Genomic DNA, 16,270 nt, shown 5'->3' with positions numbered 1-16,270 from the left:
ATTATGTATTGGTTCACTAAAGAAAAACAAAAACATCTGATTTTGAGGAAAATACAGCAATTTACTTTAGCAAGATTTAGACTTACACCCAATGCATATGTGCTAGGCATCTGGATATGTAGAGAGTTTTACAGGTGATCTATGGAAAACGAAAAGTTCATATGTATATTCATCTGTAAACCAGTGAAATTATACTCAACTTGGGGCAGCTAATACCTTATCAAATAGCCAGAAATCTTAGTGCTTAAGTTACACTGAAAGAGTTTAACAATGTAGGAGGTAGTTGAATTGGCTCCTTGAAAGAGTTGTCTAAAATTGGGTCAAAAGGTTGTATATATTTTGTTGGCACACAGGTAGGAGTATGCTCTTAGTGAAGGGATGAGGAGGTATAGTGGAGTCTGAGCAAAGGCAGGAGGTTGAAAAGAAAAACGATATATGCCAAGAAAGGAATGAAGCCCCGTTGAGAAAACTACTGTGAGCTCCTACCCACTGGTTAAAGCAATTATTTCTCCATCAGAGTGTCATTCTTTTAGAGGAAGGCTCAGATACCTATTAAAATGTTATTATTCCTAGAAGGGAACTTTGTGACTGAATTGCAGATCTTCTTAAAAGAAAGCAGGGTCTGAGAGCAGGGAGATGGTAAGAATGTACGGGCATTAATTGAAGGTAGAGAAGATGGTGGTGGCAATGGAGACAGCAGCTCTGGAGTGGTGAAGTTAAGACCATTCAAATCACACTTTATCTCTTGTAAGGAGTGGCAGGAATCAGTCATGGAAATGCTCAGATTTGGCTCTTAGAGGCAAGCTGAGGTGGAAGGCAACATGGGGTTGCTCTAATTTCTCAATTAGGATGAAAAATGGATGAAAATTGAGTCTGATGTTGGAGATACTGAAGGGTAGGAGATTCAGAGGCAGGCAAGGGATGAGAAATTACATAAAGGGTACAATGTACACTATTAGGGTGATGGCTGTACTTGAGTGTGAGAGATGTGCCAAAAATTCACATATTCTTTATCTTTATAAATAGGACAAATTAACTATAGAATATTGATTTTAACTATCTACCTAAGTGAGTTTCAAAAGCTAGAACTTGGAAAAAATAATTTGTAAAATGATGCAAACATTTTGGCTTTCCTTTAAGTACTCTGAATAAACTATTCTGGTTGATTGAGTTTTCTTTGTAAAGCTGGATGAAGAAAACAAACAAACAATAACAACAACAACAAAAAACAAACTTCAATTGCCTTTAGTAAAAATGTCAATACATAAATCCATTTCTGTGCCTGAATGGAGAATGCTGAATATGATTGAATTTGTTTTGATGATGACAATCATGTAAAAACAAAAACAAAAAATCCTGAGGTGCATTGTTCTAAACATAAACCATTAATTCTCTCTCTCTCCTATACATGTACACTAGATATATACCTGTCAAATAAACATGTATCATTCATCTTTATCATGAAAGGCTCTAGGAAGCTGATATGGTTTGGCTGTGTCCCCACCCATATCTCACCTTGAACTTAATAATCCCCACGTGTTAAGGGCAGGGCCAGGTGAAGATCATTGAAACGGGGGCAGTTTCCCCATACTGTTCTCATGGTAGTGAATAAGTCACGCGAGATCTGATGGTTTAATAAACGGGAGTTCCCGTGCCTCTTTCCTCTTTTGCCTGCCGCCATGTAAGCCACGCCTTTGCTTCTCCTTTGCCTTCCGCCGTGATTGTGATGCCTCCTCAGCCATGTGGAGCTGTGAGTCCATTAAACCTCTTTCTTTTATAAATTACCTAGTCTCAAGTACGTCTTTATTAGCAGTGTGAGGACAGACTACTACAGAAATCATTTAAAAATCAATTCTTAAATTTTCTGGTTTGTTACCATTTCTCAATTTACAAGTTAAAAAATTAATTGAAGGATCTACTTTCAATGTGGGATTTTATAACATAATACTACTACTAACAAATTATTTTTCAAGTTGCTCAGCTTTAAGAATGCCAGAAAAAACAATAAGGCATTCATATTATGTAATTTTACCACTTATTTGAAATCACTCACCCATAATTTTTCATTGTTGTGAGCTTGTTTTTTTAAATGGGCCCAAGCATGAATATAAAACATATTTCAAATTTTAAATTCTGATTTTTTTTTTTTTTTTTTTTTTTTTAGGCAGGGTCTCACTCTGGTTACCCAGGCTGGAGTGCAGGGGTGCTATCATGGCTCACTGCAGCTTCCGCCTCCTGGGCTCAGGTGATCCTCCCAACCTCAGATTCCCAAGTAGCTGGAACCACACAAGCACACCGCCATGCCCAGGTACTTTTTTATATTTTTTGTAGAGATGGGGTTTCATCATGTTGCCCAAGTTGGTCTTGAACTCTTGGACTCAAGCAATCTGCTCACCTCAGCCTCCAAAACTGTTGGTATTACAGGCATGAGCCACCATGTCTAGCTGGGAAATTCTGGCTCTTCATGCAATAACCTTAAAATGATGCAATACCCAACCACATTTATATTTTAAATTCTATCTGACTAAATATGGACTAGATATATACATGTAGGATAAACATGTATAATTCATTGTTATCATGAATGGCTCTAGGAAATTGATATGGTTTGGCTGTGTCCCCACCTATATCTCACCTTGAACTATAATAATCCCCACGTGTCAGCTGGGTGCAGTGGCTCACGCTTGTAATCCCAGCACTTTGGGAGGCCGAGGCGGGTGGATCACCTGAGGCCGGGAGTTCGAGACCAGCCTGACCAACATGGAGAAACCCCATCTCTACTAAAAATACAGAAAATTAGCTGGGCGTGTTGGCGCATGCCTGTAATCCCAGCTGCTCGGGGATCAATTCTGAGGCAGGAGAATTGCTTGAACCCGGGAGGCAGACGTTGCGGGTGAGCCGAGATCGTGCCAGTACACTGCAGCCTGGGCAAGAAGAGAGAAACTCCGTCTCAATAATAATAATAATAATAATCCCCACGTGTCACGGGGGGAACCAGGTGAAGATAATTAAATCATGGTTTCAGTTTCTCCCATGCTGTTCTCGTAGTAGTGAGTAAGTCTCACAAGGTCTGATGGTTTTATAAGTGGGAGCTCCTCTGCATAAGCTCTCTTGCTGCCACCATGTAAGCCATGACTTTGCCATGATTGTGAGGCCTCAACAGCCATATCAGTAATCTGTCTATATGTATTTTAGCATGAAGTGTTACTGTAGCTCAAATTATTTAATCCTACGTTATCTGTACAGGAAATTGCATAAGAACATAGTAAGGAGGAATAACTTAAGTTTGTAATTATTAAGAACAATATTAGTAGCAACAGTAAAAACAATAGTGAACATTCAGAAAATGCTTACCTTGTACCAAGCACTGTGCTTAGTGCTTCACATATTTTATCATCTTATCCTTTCAAAATTTTTTTTTTTTTTAACCCAAGGTCATACACCATCTAAGTGACAGAGCTGGGCTTTCAACCCCAGAGCCATGAATTTTATTACTAAGTTGAAGAGTTTGGTAACGTGGTGCTAAGGCCCTGACTCAAAGGGGAAGTACTACTGATTGGAAAGGGCAGTAGCATTCTTAGTCATCTGGAAAAGTACAACAGTGACGTTTCCAGTTGGGAAACATGGAGTAAACATGACATTTTTCATCTTCCTTCTCTGACAAGCTGCTAGGATTTGAAATTCAGTTCTTCGGGGGTGGCTGGGTAGTGTGGTAGTAAGGAGTGTGAGCAGCACTTGTAAGAAATAAGATTCTCTTTTTACTACTGTTATCTGTGATAAACCCAGCAGTAGAAGATAAGCTAAAAAGAATCCAGTAGCAAGGCCTGCCCAAGTCCTATACCCATGGGGATTTCAAAGTAAAGGGCTGTTAATACCATAAAGGAGAAATAATAGACATTGGGGCTCCAAGAATAATGAGAAGTTATTTTATTTAAAATCCAGGATAAATATATAACTGAAGTATCTATGCTTAAAAAATCCAGAGATGTAGAGGAGCACAAACCCTGTTATCATTTTTGTTTTGATGAATTTATTTGATTATTATTATTATTATTATTTTATTATTTTATTTTTTTGAGATGGAGTCTTGCTCTGTCACCCACGCTGGAGTGCAATGGTGCAATCTCCGCTCACCGCAACCTCCAGCTCCTGGGTTCAAGTGATTCTCCTGGCTCAGCCTTCCCAGTAGCTGGGATTACAGGCACAAGCCACCATGTCTGGCTAATTTTTGTATTTTTAGTAGAGACAGGGTTTCACCATGTTGGCCAGGCTGGTCTCAAACTCCTGACCTCAGGTGATCTGCCTGCCTTGGCCTTCCAAAGTGCTGGGATTATAGGCATGAGCCACCACGCCAGGCCTATTTTGATGAATTGTGACTCTCCATCCTGCAACACCATGGCTAAGCATCCGTTGTAGATCTCAAAGATCTCAAATTGTGCACACTTTGCATATTCAAACGTAACAGCAGCTATGAACTGTTTCTAACCTAGAGACTGCAAATATCACAAGTTTCTATAGACTCTAAGACCCAATTTTAGTGTTTATAATCAACAAACTTTTCAATGGAGAGGGCACTTTTTTGTGTGAGTTTCCTTCTGGGGAGGATGAGAGAAGAGTCAGGAAAGTAAGTTTCCTTTGATTTTTTTCTCTTCATTTTTTTCATGGAGACTAAATTCACTTGCAATCTTTACCAACCTAAATAATATTCACCATGTAAGTATCTGTTATGGAAGAACAAGTCATCAGAGGCTGGTGGTATGCATAATCCAAAATTCTAGGAGTCTAAAGATATCCCTGATGGTATTTTGTAAACAATGTTTAACAAATTTGTAAACTGAGTTGAACTGGAGCTACCAAATGCCCCCAGAAATAAATGTTTTTCATCTCATCTTTTAGCTTGAAGCCACCTAATCTTAACTCTAAAAGGCTTTAGAGAGTTGGTAGTAGCTATGTTGATTGGGCCTAAGAATCAGCCAAGATAGAAATCAATTCCACATATTCAGCTATCCTTTAACCTGGGGCGAGAAAGGCTCTTGGGTTCTTACAAAAGTCTTTCCATGTTATTTCTTTCTCTGCTATGTACATGTCGATACCTAACTTTGGCTGGCTATGATGGGGGGTTATTTGATGGGATATGTGGAGAGTGGTAGCTTCATCTACTTACAGTTTGTGAATGTAGTAGTGGAAGAAATTGTCTCCCTTGAGTATATATGCAAGTTGCTCCTATTGAAGTGAACTTGTAAATTCATGCTTTAAAATAAAAAGCACTTTAAGCAGTTAGTCACAAAGTACTTTACTGATCTACAACTTTTAGTCAGAATTGTGGTAAGTTGTAGAATCTCTAATCTCTAAAGACTCATGTAACAAGTTGATTGTCCTGATGGAGGCAAACTTATTTAAAATAAGTTGTGGGTATTTTATTATCTCTACATCAAAATAACATCGAAACTATTCTCTTACTGTTGTTGTACTGCCTTTATTTGATGAAGTTTTTGTTTCTTATTGATGTTTCTGAGTTTCTCTGAATCGACAGACATGCCTTCATATTTTATAGAAGCCTCATCTCAGATGGAAGGGTAATGTAGGAACACAGGAGTCTTCTGAATGAATCCCATGTCCAGAGTGATGAGTTAATATATTTGAGTTGATATTAACTTAGACTGAATTTCTACTGCTAACTCTACAAAAATTTCCTGACATGAATCTAAATTAGTGCATGGCTTCCAAGATCACTCACTACCCAGTTATCTTCTAAAGAATAGGCCTTGGTTGTGTTTTGAAGGTGACACTGTAATAAACTTGGAGCATCAGATTCTTGTAGGTTTTCACCATCTTCGCGTGAAGACATACTGAATCCTACCTGAAGAGATCTTTTAGATCACTTTTCCTTTCCTTTTCACTTTGTATAATTTTTTTCTTTGGAGAAAGAACAAAATATAGAAAATAGATACATATGACAGAGATCAAATAATTTAGTTACACATTTTTTGCATGATTACTGGGAATTTCCTAGATTCCTATCACTAACAAGAGAAAATTATATTAGTCAAAGTATAAATAGCAGTCCTAGAAGAAGTAAAATTAGGGAAGCTGAAGAGTTTGGGCTGTATACAGTCTAAATCTAGGCATACTTTAAGAGATAAAAATTTAAATGGTAAAAATCCCTTCAGGAAAGAATTGAATTGTCATAAACCAAGTTCACTGGATTAATTAAAGTGCCCTTTTTTGAGAAAATTTAGGCTTACAGAACATTTTTTTAGAATCCTTTTTCCCCCCAAAGTGTTCTGTGACAGATATATGAAGTGGCAGAAGCCTTAATAGAAAGTATTTAGATAAAGATGGTTCATTTATAACTATATAGAGTGAGCAGCTCTAGTAGCCATTCAGAACAAGCTAATTCCATTGCTTGATTTACTCACACAGAAAACTGGATGGATTTTAGAGATATTTGGGGATAAACTTTATAGACTATCTTGATAGGTTAATTAAGAATGGAAAGGTGATAAAAATCACCTATCAAGGTAATTCATCATACAGCAGTTCACTCGATTGATGGACTGCGCCGTTGCATGTTTTGTCATGAGTTAAGCATAATCTTACATATATCAAAATCGTCATGAGCAAGTAATATTTTTCTGTAGTACACTTCTTTAAGGAAGCCTATCCATTCAGTCTCAAGGAGCATATGTGAGCCCAGGATAATAAGAATTAATGTAGGCTGAGTGCATTGGCTCATGCCTATAATCCAAGCCCTTTGGGAGGCTGAGGAGAGAGGATTACTTGAGTCCAGGAGTTCAAGACCAGCCTGTGGAGTACAGTGAAACCACATCTCTACAAAAGTAAAAATTTAGCCAGGCATGGTAGTGTGTGCCTGTAGTCCTAGCTATTCAGGAGACTGAGGCAGGAGAATGTCTTGAGCCCAGGAGTTTGAGGCTGCAGTGAGCTATGATTATGCCATTGCACTTCAGGCTTAGTGACACAGCGAAACCCTGTCTCAAATTAAAAAAAAAAAAAAAAAAATTATTGTAGAAAATGCTAAGTTCTAAACACTTTATATATATTGACTCATTTAATCCTCCTAACAGCTCTTGAGACAGAGGCTATTTTTGTGATCCTCACTTTATAAATGAGCAAACTGAAACACAAAAAAGATTAAACAAATTGTCCAAGATTACATAACTAAAAAGTAAGGAACCAGAATTGAACAAGACGGTCTAGTTCTGGAGTCCTAGATCCTAACCGTATATTGTGCTCCCTCCCTGGGTGTAATGTACTGCCTCTTATGTTTTTGGCTTTTCTTAGTGTGATGATTAATTTTAGGTGTCAATTTGACTCGATCGAGGGTTGGTGAAATACTGATTTGGGGTATGGCTGTGAGGGTGTGTCCAGAAAAGATTGAACCATGAGTCAGTGAACTGGGCCACCCTTGATGTGGGCAGGCACCATCCAATCAGTTAGGGATGTGGGTAGAGCAATGCAGGCAGGAGAAGGGGGACATTCGTCTTGCTCAGCTTTGTCTTTTGACCTCTCTCTCTCTCTTCCTGAGTAGAACACCTTTTTATCCTTTGTCCTTGGATACCAGACTCCAGGTTCTTTGGCCCTTAAACTCTGAGACTTGCAGTAGCCGCCTCCTGGGACACTCTAAGGCCATTGGCTTCAGACTGGGGCTGCATTGTTGGCCTCCTTGGTTTTGAGGCTTTCAGACTCAGTGGTCACACTACCAGCTTCCCTCAAAGCCATGCTACCAACTGTTTCTTCATCTTGCAGATGGCCTATGGTGGTGAGACTTTGCCTTTGTGACAGTGTGAGCCAATTTTCCCTAATAAATTCCCTTTCATGTATATCCTGTTGGTTCTGTCCTCCTGGAGAACCCTGACTAATACAGACACTGATGCCAGGAATGGTTCTAGAGGAACAGTATTTTTAAAATGAATTTCATTAATGGGTTTTGGGATTTCTGGAACTGACTCTATAATCTGATTAAACCTAAATAGTCTTTGGCATGAACTGTTTATAGAGATACACAAAATAAATGCACTTGATGCTCCTAATTCACCACTTTCAGGAGGTAAGTTTAGTGACTCTATGCATACCTTCAAACTCTTGTGGAAAACCAGCGAATGATAATGAAGTTAGTTGGGTGCTCTTAGTATCACTGGACAAAGTGAGGAAAGAAAAAGATGAGATTGGGGATTCCAATTCCCAGCTCCAGATGCACATACATACCCTAAAAGTTTCTAAGTGTGTCCTGAAGGAGAATCTCCTTTTCCGTAGTCATAGGACTTAAACTGCTGAAAATCAAACATAAGCCTTCAGCATTCCATTGGCTGAATCATAAAGAAAGGTGAACTCTCGGCCTCTACTGGTGTCTACTGTTAAAGTGAGGACATTAGTTGGGGGAAAAAATGGAATTATCTAAATGGGGATGGGGATGTGAGGGATGATCCTGATGGAGCTGGGGGCATTGAGCTCCTAAATTCTGATGAGTATTTTTTGCCAGGGTGAGTGTCCTCTCCACCCCCAGAGGCAGCGGCACCCCCACCCACAGTGGTATCTCCTTTCCACCCCTCTCTGAGATTAACTGCATTGCCAGAAAAAAGAGTAATGGTCTCCCCTGCAGCAGTTGCCAGGCAAGACAATGCTGGTTCTCCTCAAGACCCACCCCCACCACCCCTCTTTGCTTCTAAACCTATAACTAGACTCAAATCCCAGAGGCGAGGTTCAGAGTACGACCCACAAGGAGGTGCACTATACTCCAAAAGAACTACTTGAGTGTTCTAATTGATACCGGCAGACATCCAGGAAGCCTGCGTGGGAATGGACATTAAGGATGTGGGATTGTGATGGGAGAAACATAAAGGATGAGGCCAAATTTATTGATATGAGCCCACTAAGCATATATTCTGCATGTAATATTGCAGCTCAAGGAGTGAAAAAAGGCACTATAAGTTTATTTGGTTGACTGGCTGAAACATGAATAAAAAGATAGCCCACCCCATGAGTGAGCTGGGGAGGCCTGATCTACCTTGGTCTCATTTAGAGGAGGGAATTAAGAGGCTTAAGGAAATTGGAATGCTACAGTGAACTTGTCACATAAAACCTACTCACCCACACTGGGAGGGTCCAGAAGATACACCTTTCACTAATATTTTAAGAAATAAATTTGTGAGGGGAGCACCAGCATCCTTAAAGATTTCTGTGACTGTTCTTCTCTGCATTCCAGAACTACGGTGGGAACTACAATCACTCAATTAGAAAACAAATGCAATGGGAATAATTGGATCCTTTGATGGCAGGGACCAAGTGATGGCACTCAAATGCCAAAGGCAAGGTGGACATAGTTACTGGAATTAACAGCAGAGGCAAAGCAACAATCAGAATACTCTGACTTGTGTAGACCTCCAGCATTGACTAATTAATCATGATGTTCCTATAAGTAAAATATATGGGAAGCTTACTGTGCTCTTACTTGAACTGTAGAAGCACAAAATTTCTGGGTCAAGTGAACAAAATCCTAACTCGAATCATGACAACAGGGAATCACTGCCCCTTGATCAATTTCTAGACTTGAGCCAGTTTATAGACCCAGAGCCCTTTAAATGAAGGGGAGACCAGGTCCCGTTGAGGAAAGGCCCTGGTGCACTACATAAAATTTATACTGTTAGTCTTTCTCCTATACTTCCCCAAAGGGACCTCTGGCCTTGTATCAGGGAAAGGAAAATAATCAGACTTTTCGGGGATGACTGGCCACTGGCTCTGAACTGACATTGATTCCAAGAGACTGAAAACATCACTGTGGCCCTCCAGTTGTAGTAGAGGTTTAGGGGAGTCAAGTGATTAATGCAGCTTTAGCTCAGGTCCAGTGGTCCCCAAACCCGTAATGTAGTTATTTCCCCAGTTCAAAATGCATTATTGGAATAGACAGACTTAGCAGCAGGCAGAATCCCCACATTGGTTCCCTAACTAGTGGATGAGGATTATTATGATAGGAAAGGCCAAATGGAAGCTATTAGAACTGCCTGTACCTAAGACAATAGTAAATAGAAAATAAGGTAGCATTCTTGAATGGTTTTCAGAGACTAGTGCAACCATCAAGGACTTGAAAGATGCAAAGGTGGTGATTTTCACCATATTCCCATTCACCTCTCCTATTTGGCTTGTACAGAAGACAGGTGGATCCTGGAGAATGGCAATGACTTATTGTAAGCTTAACCAAGTGGTGACTCTAATTGCAACTGCTATATCCAATGTAGTTTCATTCTTGAATACATTAACACATCTGGTGCCTGTTATGCAGCTATTGTTCTGGTAAATGCTTTTTCTCCATACCTGTCCATAAGGCCCATCAGAAGCAGTTTGATTCACTGGCAAGGACAGCAATACACCTTTGCCTTCCTACCTCAGGGGTATACCAACTTTTCAGCCTTATGTCATAATCTGTTTTGCAGGGATCTTGATTGTTTTTTCCTTCCACAAGATATCACCCTGTTCACTTCATTGACAGCATTATGTTAACTGGACCTAGTGAGCAAGAAGTAAAAACCACTATGGATTTATTGGCAAGACATGTGCATTGTCAGGGGCCTGGAAATAAATCCAACTAAACTTCAGGGCCTTCTATCTCCATGAAATTTCTAAGGGTCCCATGGTGTAGGGCCTGTAAAGGTAGCCCATCTAAAGTAAATGATGAGTTGTTGGCATCTGGCCCCTCCTACAACTGAGAAAGAAGCACAATGCCTAGTGGACCTATTTGGATTATAAAGACAACATATTTGGGTGTGTTACCCTAGCCCATTTACTGGGTAACACAAAACCCTGCTGGTTATGAGTGGGGCACAGAACAGGAAAAGACTTTGCAACAGGTCCAGGCTGCTATGCAAGCTGCTCTACCACTTGGGCCATGTGACCCAAGAGCTCCAATGGTCCTTGCTGTATCAGTGGCAGATAGGTATGCTGTTTGGAGCCTTTGGCAGGGCCCTACAGGTGAATCACAATAGAGGTCTTTAGGATTCTGGAATGAGGCCTGGCATCATCTGCAGATAACTACTCTCCTTTTGAGAGATAGCTCTTGACCTGCTACTAGGCCTTAGTAAAAGCTGAATGCTTGGCCTTGGACCAGCAAATTACCATGTGACCTGAACTGCCTACCATTAACTGGGTGTTATTTGGTCCATTAAGCCATATAATTGGGGAGACACAGCAGTATTCTATCGTCAGATGGTACTGGTATACACATGATCGGGCTGAAGCAGGTCCTGAAGGCACACTGGTAAGTTACATGAAGCAGCCCAAATGCCCATAGTCCTCACTCCTTCTACACTGCCACTGCCTCCTCTCTCCCAGTTTGTACTATGCCTTCATGGGGAGTTCCCCACAATCAGTTGACAGAGGATGAGAATACCTGGTCCAGTGGTTTGGCTGAATGGTCAAGGACTTGGAAGGAACATAATTGGAGTATTGATAATACAGAAATTTGGGGAACAGTTATGTGTATAGACCTCTCTGAGTGGGCAAAAAATGCACAAATATTTGTGTTACATATGAATACTCACCAAAAGGTGACCTCAGCACAGGAGGGTGTTAATGATCAAGTGAATAGGATGACTCATTCTGTGGATACCAGTCAGCCTCCTCCTCCGTTACCATTGTCATTGCCCAATGAGCTCATGAACAAAGTGGCCATGGTGGTAGGGATCAAGGTGATTCATGGGCTCAGCAACATGGGCTTCCATTCACCAAGACTGATCTGGCTACTGCCTCGCCATAGACTGAGCACTCACAGACCAATAGTGAGCACTCAGAGGCTAACAGACTAAGCACTCAGAGACAAACAGTGAGCCCTAATATGGCATCATTCCCCAGGGCAGATTGATTCCATCAGACTATTTCCATCACAGAAGGGGCAGCATTTTGTCTTTACTGGCATAAACACTTACTATGGATATGGATTTGTCTTCCCTGCATACAATGCTATTGCCAAAACTACCATCTGTAGACTTATGTAATGGCTTATTCACCGCCATCCTATTCCACACAGCATTGCTTCTGACCAAGGAACTCACTTCACAAGGAAAAAGAGCGGCAAACAGCTCATGCTCATAGAATTCACTGGTCTTAGCATGTTTCCCATTATGCTGAAGAAGCTGGCTTCTACAGTACCAGCTAGGTGACAATATTTTACAGGGCTGAGACAGATTTTTCCAGAAGGCTGTATATGTTCTGAATCAGCATCCAATATATGGTACTGTTTCTCCCATAGCCAGGAATCATAGGTCTGGGAATCAATGGGTAGAAATGGAAGTAGAACTAATTACCATCACCCCTAGTGACCCACTAGCAAAATTTTTTCTCACTGTTCCTGCAACATTATGTTTTTCTGACCTAGTTCTGGAGGGAACTTGGTTCCAGAGGGAGGAATGCTTTTACTAGGAGACACAAAAATGATTCCGTTGAACTGGGAATTAAAACTGTGACTCGGCTGCTTTGGGTTCCTCATGATTCTTGAGTCAACAGGCTAAAAAGGGAGTTAGGGTGTTGGCTAGGGTGATTGATCTAGGCTACTAAGGGGAAATTGGCCTACTGCTCCACAATGGAGATAAAGAATGGTATTTCTGGAATACAGAAGATTCCTTAGAGCAGCTGTTAGTATTACCCTGCCCTGTGATGAAGGTCAATGGGAAACTACGACCACTCAATATAGGCTGGACTATGAATTGCCCAGACTCTTCAGGAATGAAGGTTTGGGTCACCCTGCCAGGCAAAGAACCATGACCAGCTGAGGTGCTTACTGAAGGCAAAGGGAATATAGAATGGGTAGTAGAAGACATGTATAAATACTATATGCAGCCATGTGGCCAGATACAGAAATGAGGACTGTAATTTTCATAAGTATTTCCTATTTTGTTAAGAATACATTTGTATGTATATTAACATGTCTTAAACAAGTATCTTTGTTTTCTTTTCTCTATTTTTCCTTTATCATGTAACGTAAGATTTATTGACAATATCAGCCTTTGAATATTGTTAATTTTATAATTTTATATCAGATTTGAATTGCAGGAGATCCAAAGAGTAAACAACACTCATGAACTTTATCTTTTCTTCTGAGGATAGGATTAGTACATGTTGACTTGTAAACAGGATAGTTTTACCATGTTGGACAGAATTATGACCTTTTTATAGTCTTCATTTGGAGATTAGGTATGGTTTAAAGAGGTGCATAATGGGTGCCAAGCTGGCAAGGGATAGACTTGTGATGGGTAATTTTGCGTACCAACTTGACTGGATTGAGGGATGCCTAGATGGCTAGTGAAGCATTGTTTTGCGGTGTGCCTAGGTGACTGTTTCCAGAGAAGATTAACCCATGAGTCAGTGGACTGAGAGAGAAGAAGACCTACCCTGAATGTGGGTGGGCACCATCCAATCAGCTGGGGGAGCAGCTGGGACAAAGCAGGTAGAAGAAGGGAGACACTCAGCTTGCTCTGGCTTTCTCTCTCTCCCTTTCTGAGTAGGAAACTTCCATCACAGAAGCTGCTGTTTATCCTCCTTCCCTTGGACATTCAGCTCCAAGTTCTTCAGCCTTTGGACCCTGAGATTTGTACAAACAGCCTCCTGGGAGCGGGGTGGTCTAAGGCCTTCAGCCTCAGGCTGGGGCTCCACTGTTCACATTCCTGGTTTCCAGGCTTTTGAATTTGGACTGAATCAAGCCACCAGCTTTTCTGGCTCTCCAGCTTGCAGATGGCCCATCATGGGACTTTGCCTTTGTGACTGCATGAGGCAATTCTCCCTAATAAATTTCATTCCACATGTATTCCTTATTGTTTCCGTCCGTCTGGAGAACCTTGACTAATCTGATGATATTTTATAGACAAGTTTTCCACCTCCCATGAGAAGGCAAGGCCAGAGAGAAGAAATACATATACTTATTTGTGAAATACATTATTTAGTACTGGACATCAGTTATTCTTAGCTAATTAATTATTGGAGTGCTCCTACTAATCTAGCTTAGTTAACTATTAAGTAAACTGATAACAGTAAAAGAAGATGTAGGAAAGCAGCTCTTAAAAACCAGACTTTTTCCAGGAAGAAATAACTTAGCTAACCTTAAGCTGAATTATGTAGAAAAAAAGTCAATTTCAAATCCAACAAAAACAGTACAGTAAACCATATATGTTCTGAGAGAACAAAATAAATGCCCATTTATTAACTAAGATGAACCCTAAGGTTAAGGAAACAAAAGTTACTTCCAGGTTGAGTGTTGAGAGCTTGACTGTCATGGAAACTTCCTAAATTTCTACAGCTACAAGAAAAACCACACTCTTGCTAAACTCCCTAACAATAAGAGATATCAGAAAAATTGTCAGACACTTCCTAACTGATTTATAGCCCACACCACTACAACTTTAAGAAGACTGAGGGCCAATCTTACATTCTTTCCTGAGAAGTAACTGAAGATCTGAAACCAGTTTTGGCCAGCTTGCAGAGACTGTCCACAAACTGTCTTTGTATCCTATATTTCTTTAACAGAAAGAGCCAAATTCCTTCTCACTTTAATGCTAAATCCTCACCCCAGAATAAATATGGGATGTACATTACATATATGTTTACCCATTGGGCATGTGCTTGACTCTGCTCATAAATATGTATAGCTTTTTCCCCAAACCTGCTAAATATGTATGCCTCTATTGTGTAATACAGACTCTGTGAGGCATAAAAATCCAACTACCCTTTCCCTCTTTGAAGAGAGAGCATCTTTGGTACACACTGGAGACTGTCTCTTCCCAATTTGCAAACTGATATTGCCAGTAAAACTCATCTTTCTACTATTTCGCCAACCTGGTGGGTTTTTGGATGATACATTTCATCCCTGCCATTCACTCTCACTATAATATAAATATGTTTTCAAAGATATCTATACCTTAGGACAAATGGTAGAATTAATGTAAAAGATAATTTTTTAAACAATTTGCATTACCTTTCTGACGGTTTAGAAAAGGGACAATCTAAGGTGAAAGCAGGTGGACTAGGCTTTATTGTAGAAATGATAAAATTAGCAATTAGTTGCTCAAAGAAAATTTATTGGCACTCGGTAAAGACAAATGCCACAAAATCCCATTGAAACAGATATTTGAAAGCACAAGGTGCTGATGTAGCCACTAGATGAATCTGTTTGATAGTGGTTGAGCCCGGTGAATTAAGGAGTTTACAGCTGTTATTTGTATGGCTCATGATGCTTATTGTGCAATCTGCAAAAATGGATTCCCTTTCTCACACAGGACAAGGTAGATTTCCAGCAAGCATATCAAAATCGCCAAGTCTTTTGGTCAAATTAAAGCTGCCACCTTTTGCATGAGGTTTTACTTAAAGGTGTTTACTGATGGATAAACTCACGCTTCTGTGAACTGGTTCTTCTGAAAAAAAAAAGGGGGTACTTATTTTAATAATTTAGAGAAAATGCTGTAAAGAAGTTGTGAAAAAAACGTAATTCCCATTTATAATCAGCCATGTTTGTAAAAAATTACTGTGGTAAAATTAGGAAGAGAAACATAATTGACATATTTTCTTTAATTTTTAATATACTTTGCTTTTGCTATTGAAACTTTTGTGATTCTTGTGTTCATCAGTGGTGATCTTAAGATGATTCTTTTTTTAATAATTCAACTTACTTTTTACTCTACTTGAATTATTGCCTGGATTCCTATAGGGTCCAACTCTAGTTGTTATCAACTAGAGCAGACACTCTCAGAATCTAATGAGAGATTATCTTGAAACCTATTAATATTGTCTGCTAACAAATAGTATGCAAATACTTGGATGTAGAATTTTATTATGTAAAGAAATGATATTCTATCTGTGATTTATTTTCAAAATAAAATAGAATAAAATCATGTTTCCTTTTCCTTTCTCCACAGAAAATATCTTTCTCCTATTAAAAAAATGTTGAAATATGCTAACAACAACAAAATTTCTGATTGAATTACAGACCTGGAAGGGCTAATGCTGTCACATAGGTTACAACATGATTTTCACGTGGAATTGTGCTCTATCATTCCTTAATCTCCTGAAAAGGCATCAAGAAAATTATTAAGTCTTGTGTGCATGTGTGTATGTGTATGTGTGTGTATCTGACAAGTTATAATCATTCCCAATATAATCTTAATTTTTTGTAATTTAATATAAAAATCATAAATAATTTCTTTAACTCATAAGCATTTGGTAAACTCATAAGCATTAAGATGAACTATAGAAGGACAATTTTGGCTACATGTGG

General features: G+C 39.6%; 1 protein-coding gene across 9 annotated transcripts in view; it reads right to left on the bottom strand.

Moving 5' to 3' along the window:
- PDE1A (phosphodiesterase 1A) overlaps positions 1–16,270 on the bottom strand; it is a 397,310-nt gene that overhangs the window by 13,193 nt on the left and 367,847 nt on the right. For 4 of the 9 annotated variants that reach the window (XR_004441671.1, XR_004441672.1, XR_004441673.1 and 1 more), the window contains 2 exons: positions 15,985–16,060; positions 15,320–15,410 (listed from right to left, as the gene is read on the bottom strand). The exons of 1 other annotated variant lie outside the window; for it this stretch is intronic. Coding sequence is in view for 3 of the 8 variants with exons in the window: in XM_033230960.1 (XP_033086851.1) it covers positions 15,371–15,410 (40 nt within the window). In the remaining 5 variants the exon portion in view is untranslated. Of the gene's footprint in view, positions 1–15,014; positions 15,411–15,984; positions 16,061–16,270 lie in introns of those variants that run through there. 4 more of the 9 variants (XM_033230962.1, XM_033230964.1, XM_033230960.1 and 1 more) reach the window with 3 other exon arrangements.

This window comes from Trachypithecus francoisi, unplaced genomic scaffold (genome assembly GCF_009764315.1).
Source record: "Trachypithecus francoisi isolate TF-2019V2 unplaced genomic scaffold, Tfra_2.0 Lachesis_group13, whole genome shotgun sequence".
NCBI classification, from domain to species: domain Eukaryota; kingdom Metazoa; phylum Chordata; class Mammalia; order Primates; family Cercopithecidae; genus Trachypithecus; species Trachypithecus francoisi.
This window is presented reverse-complemented; position numbering and strand designations above follow the sequence as displayed.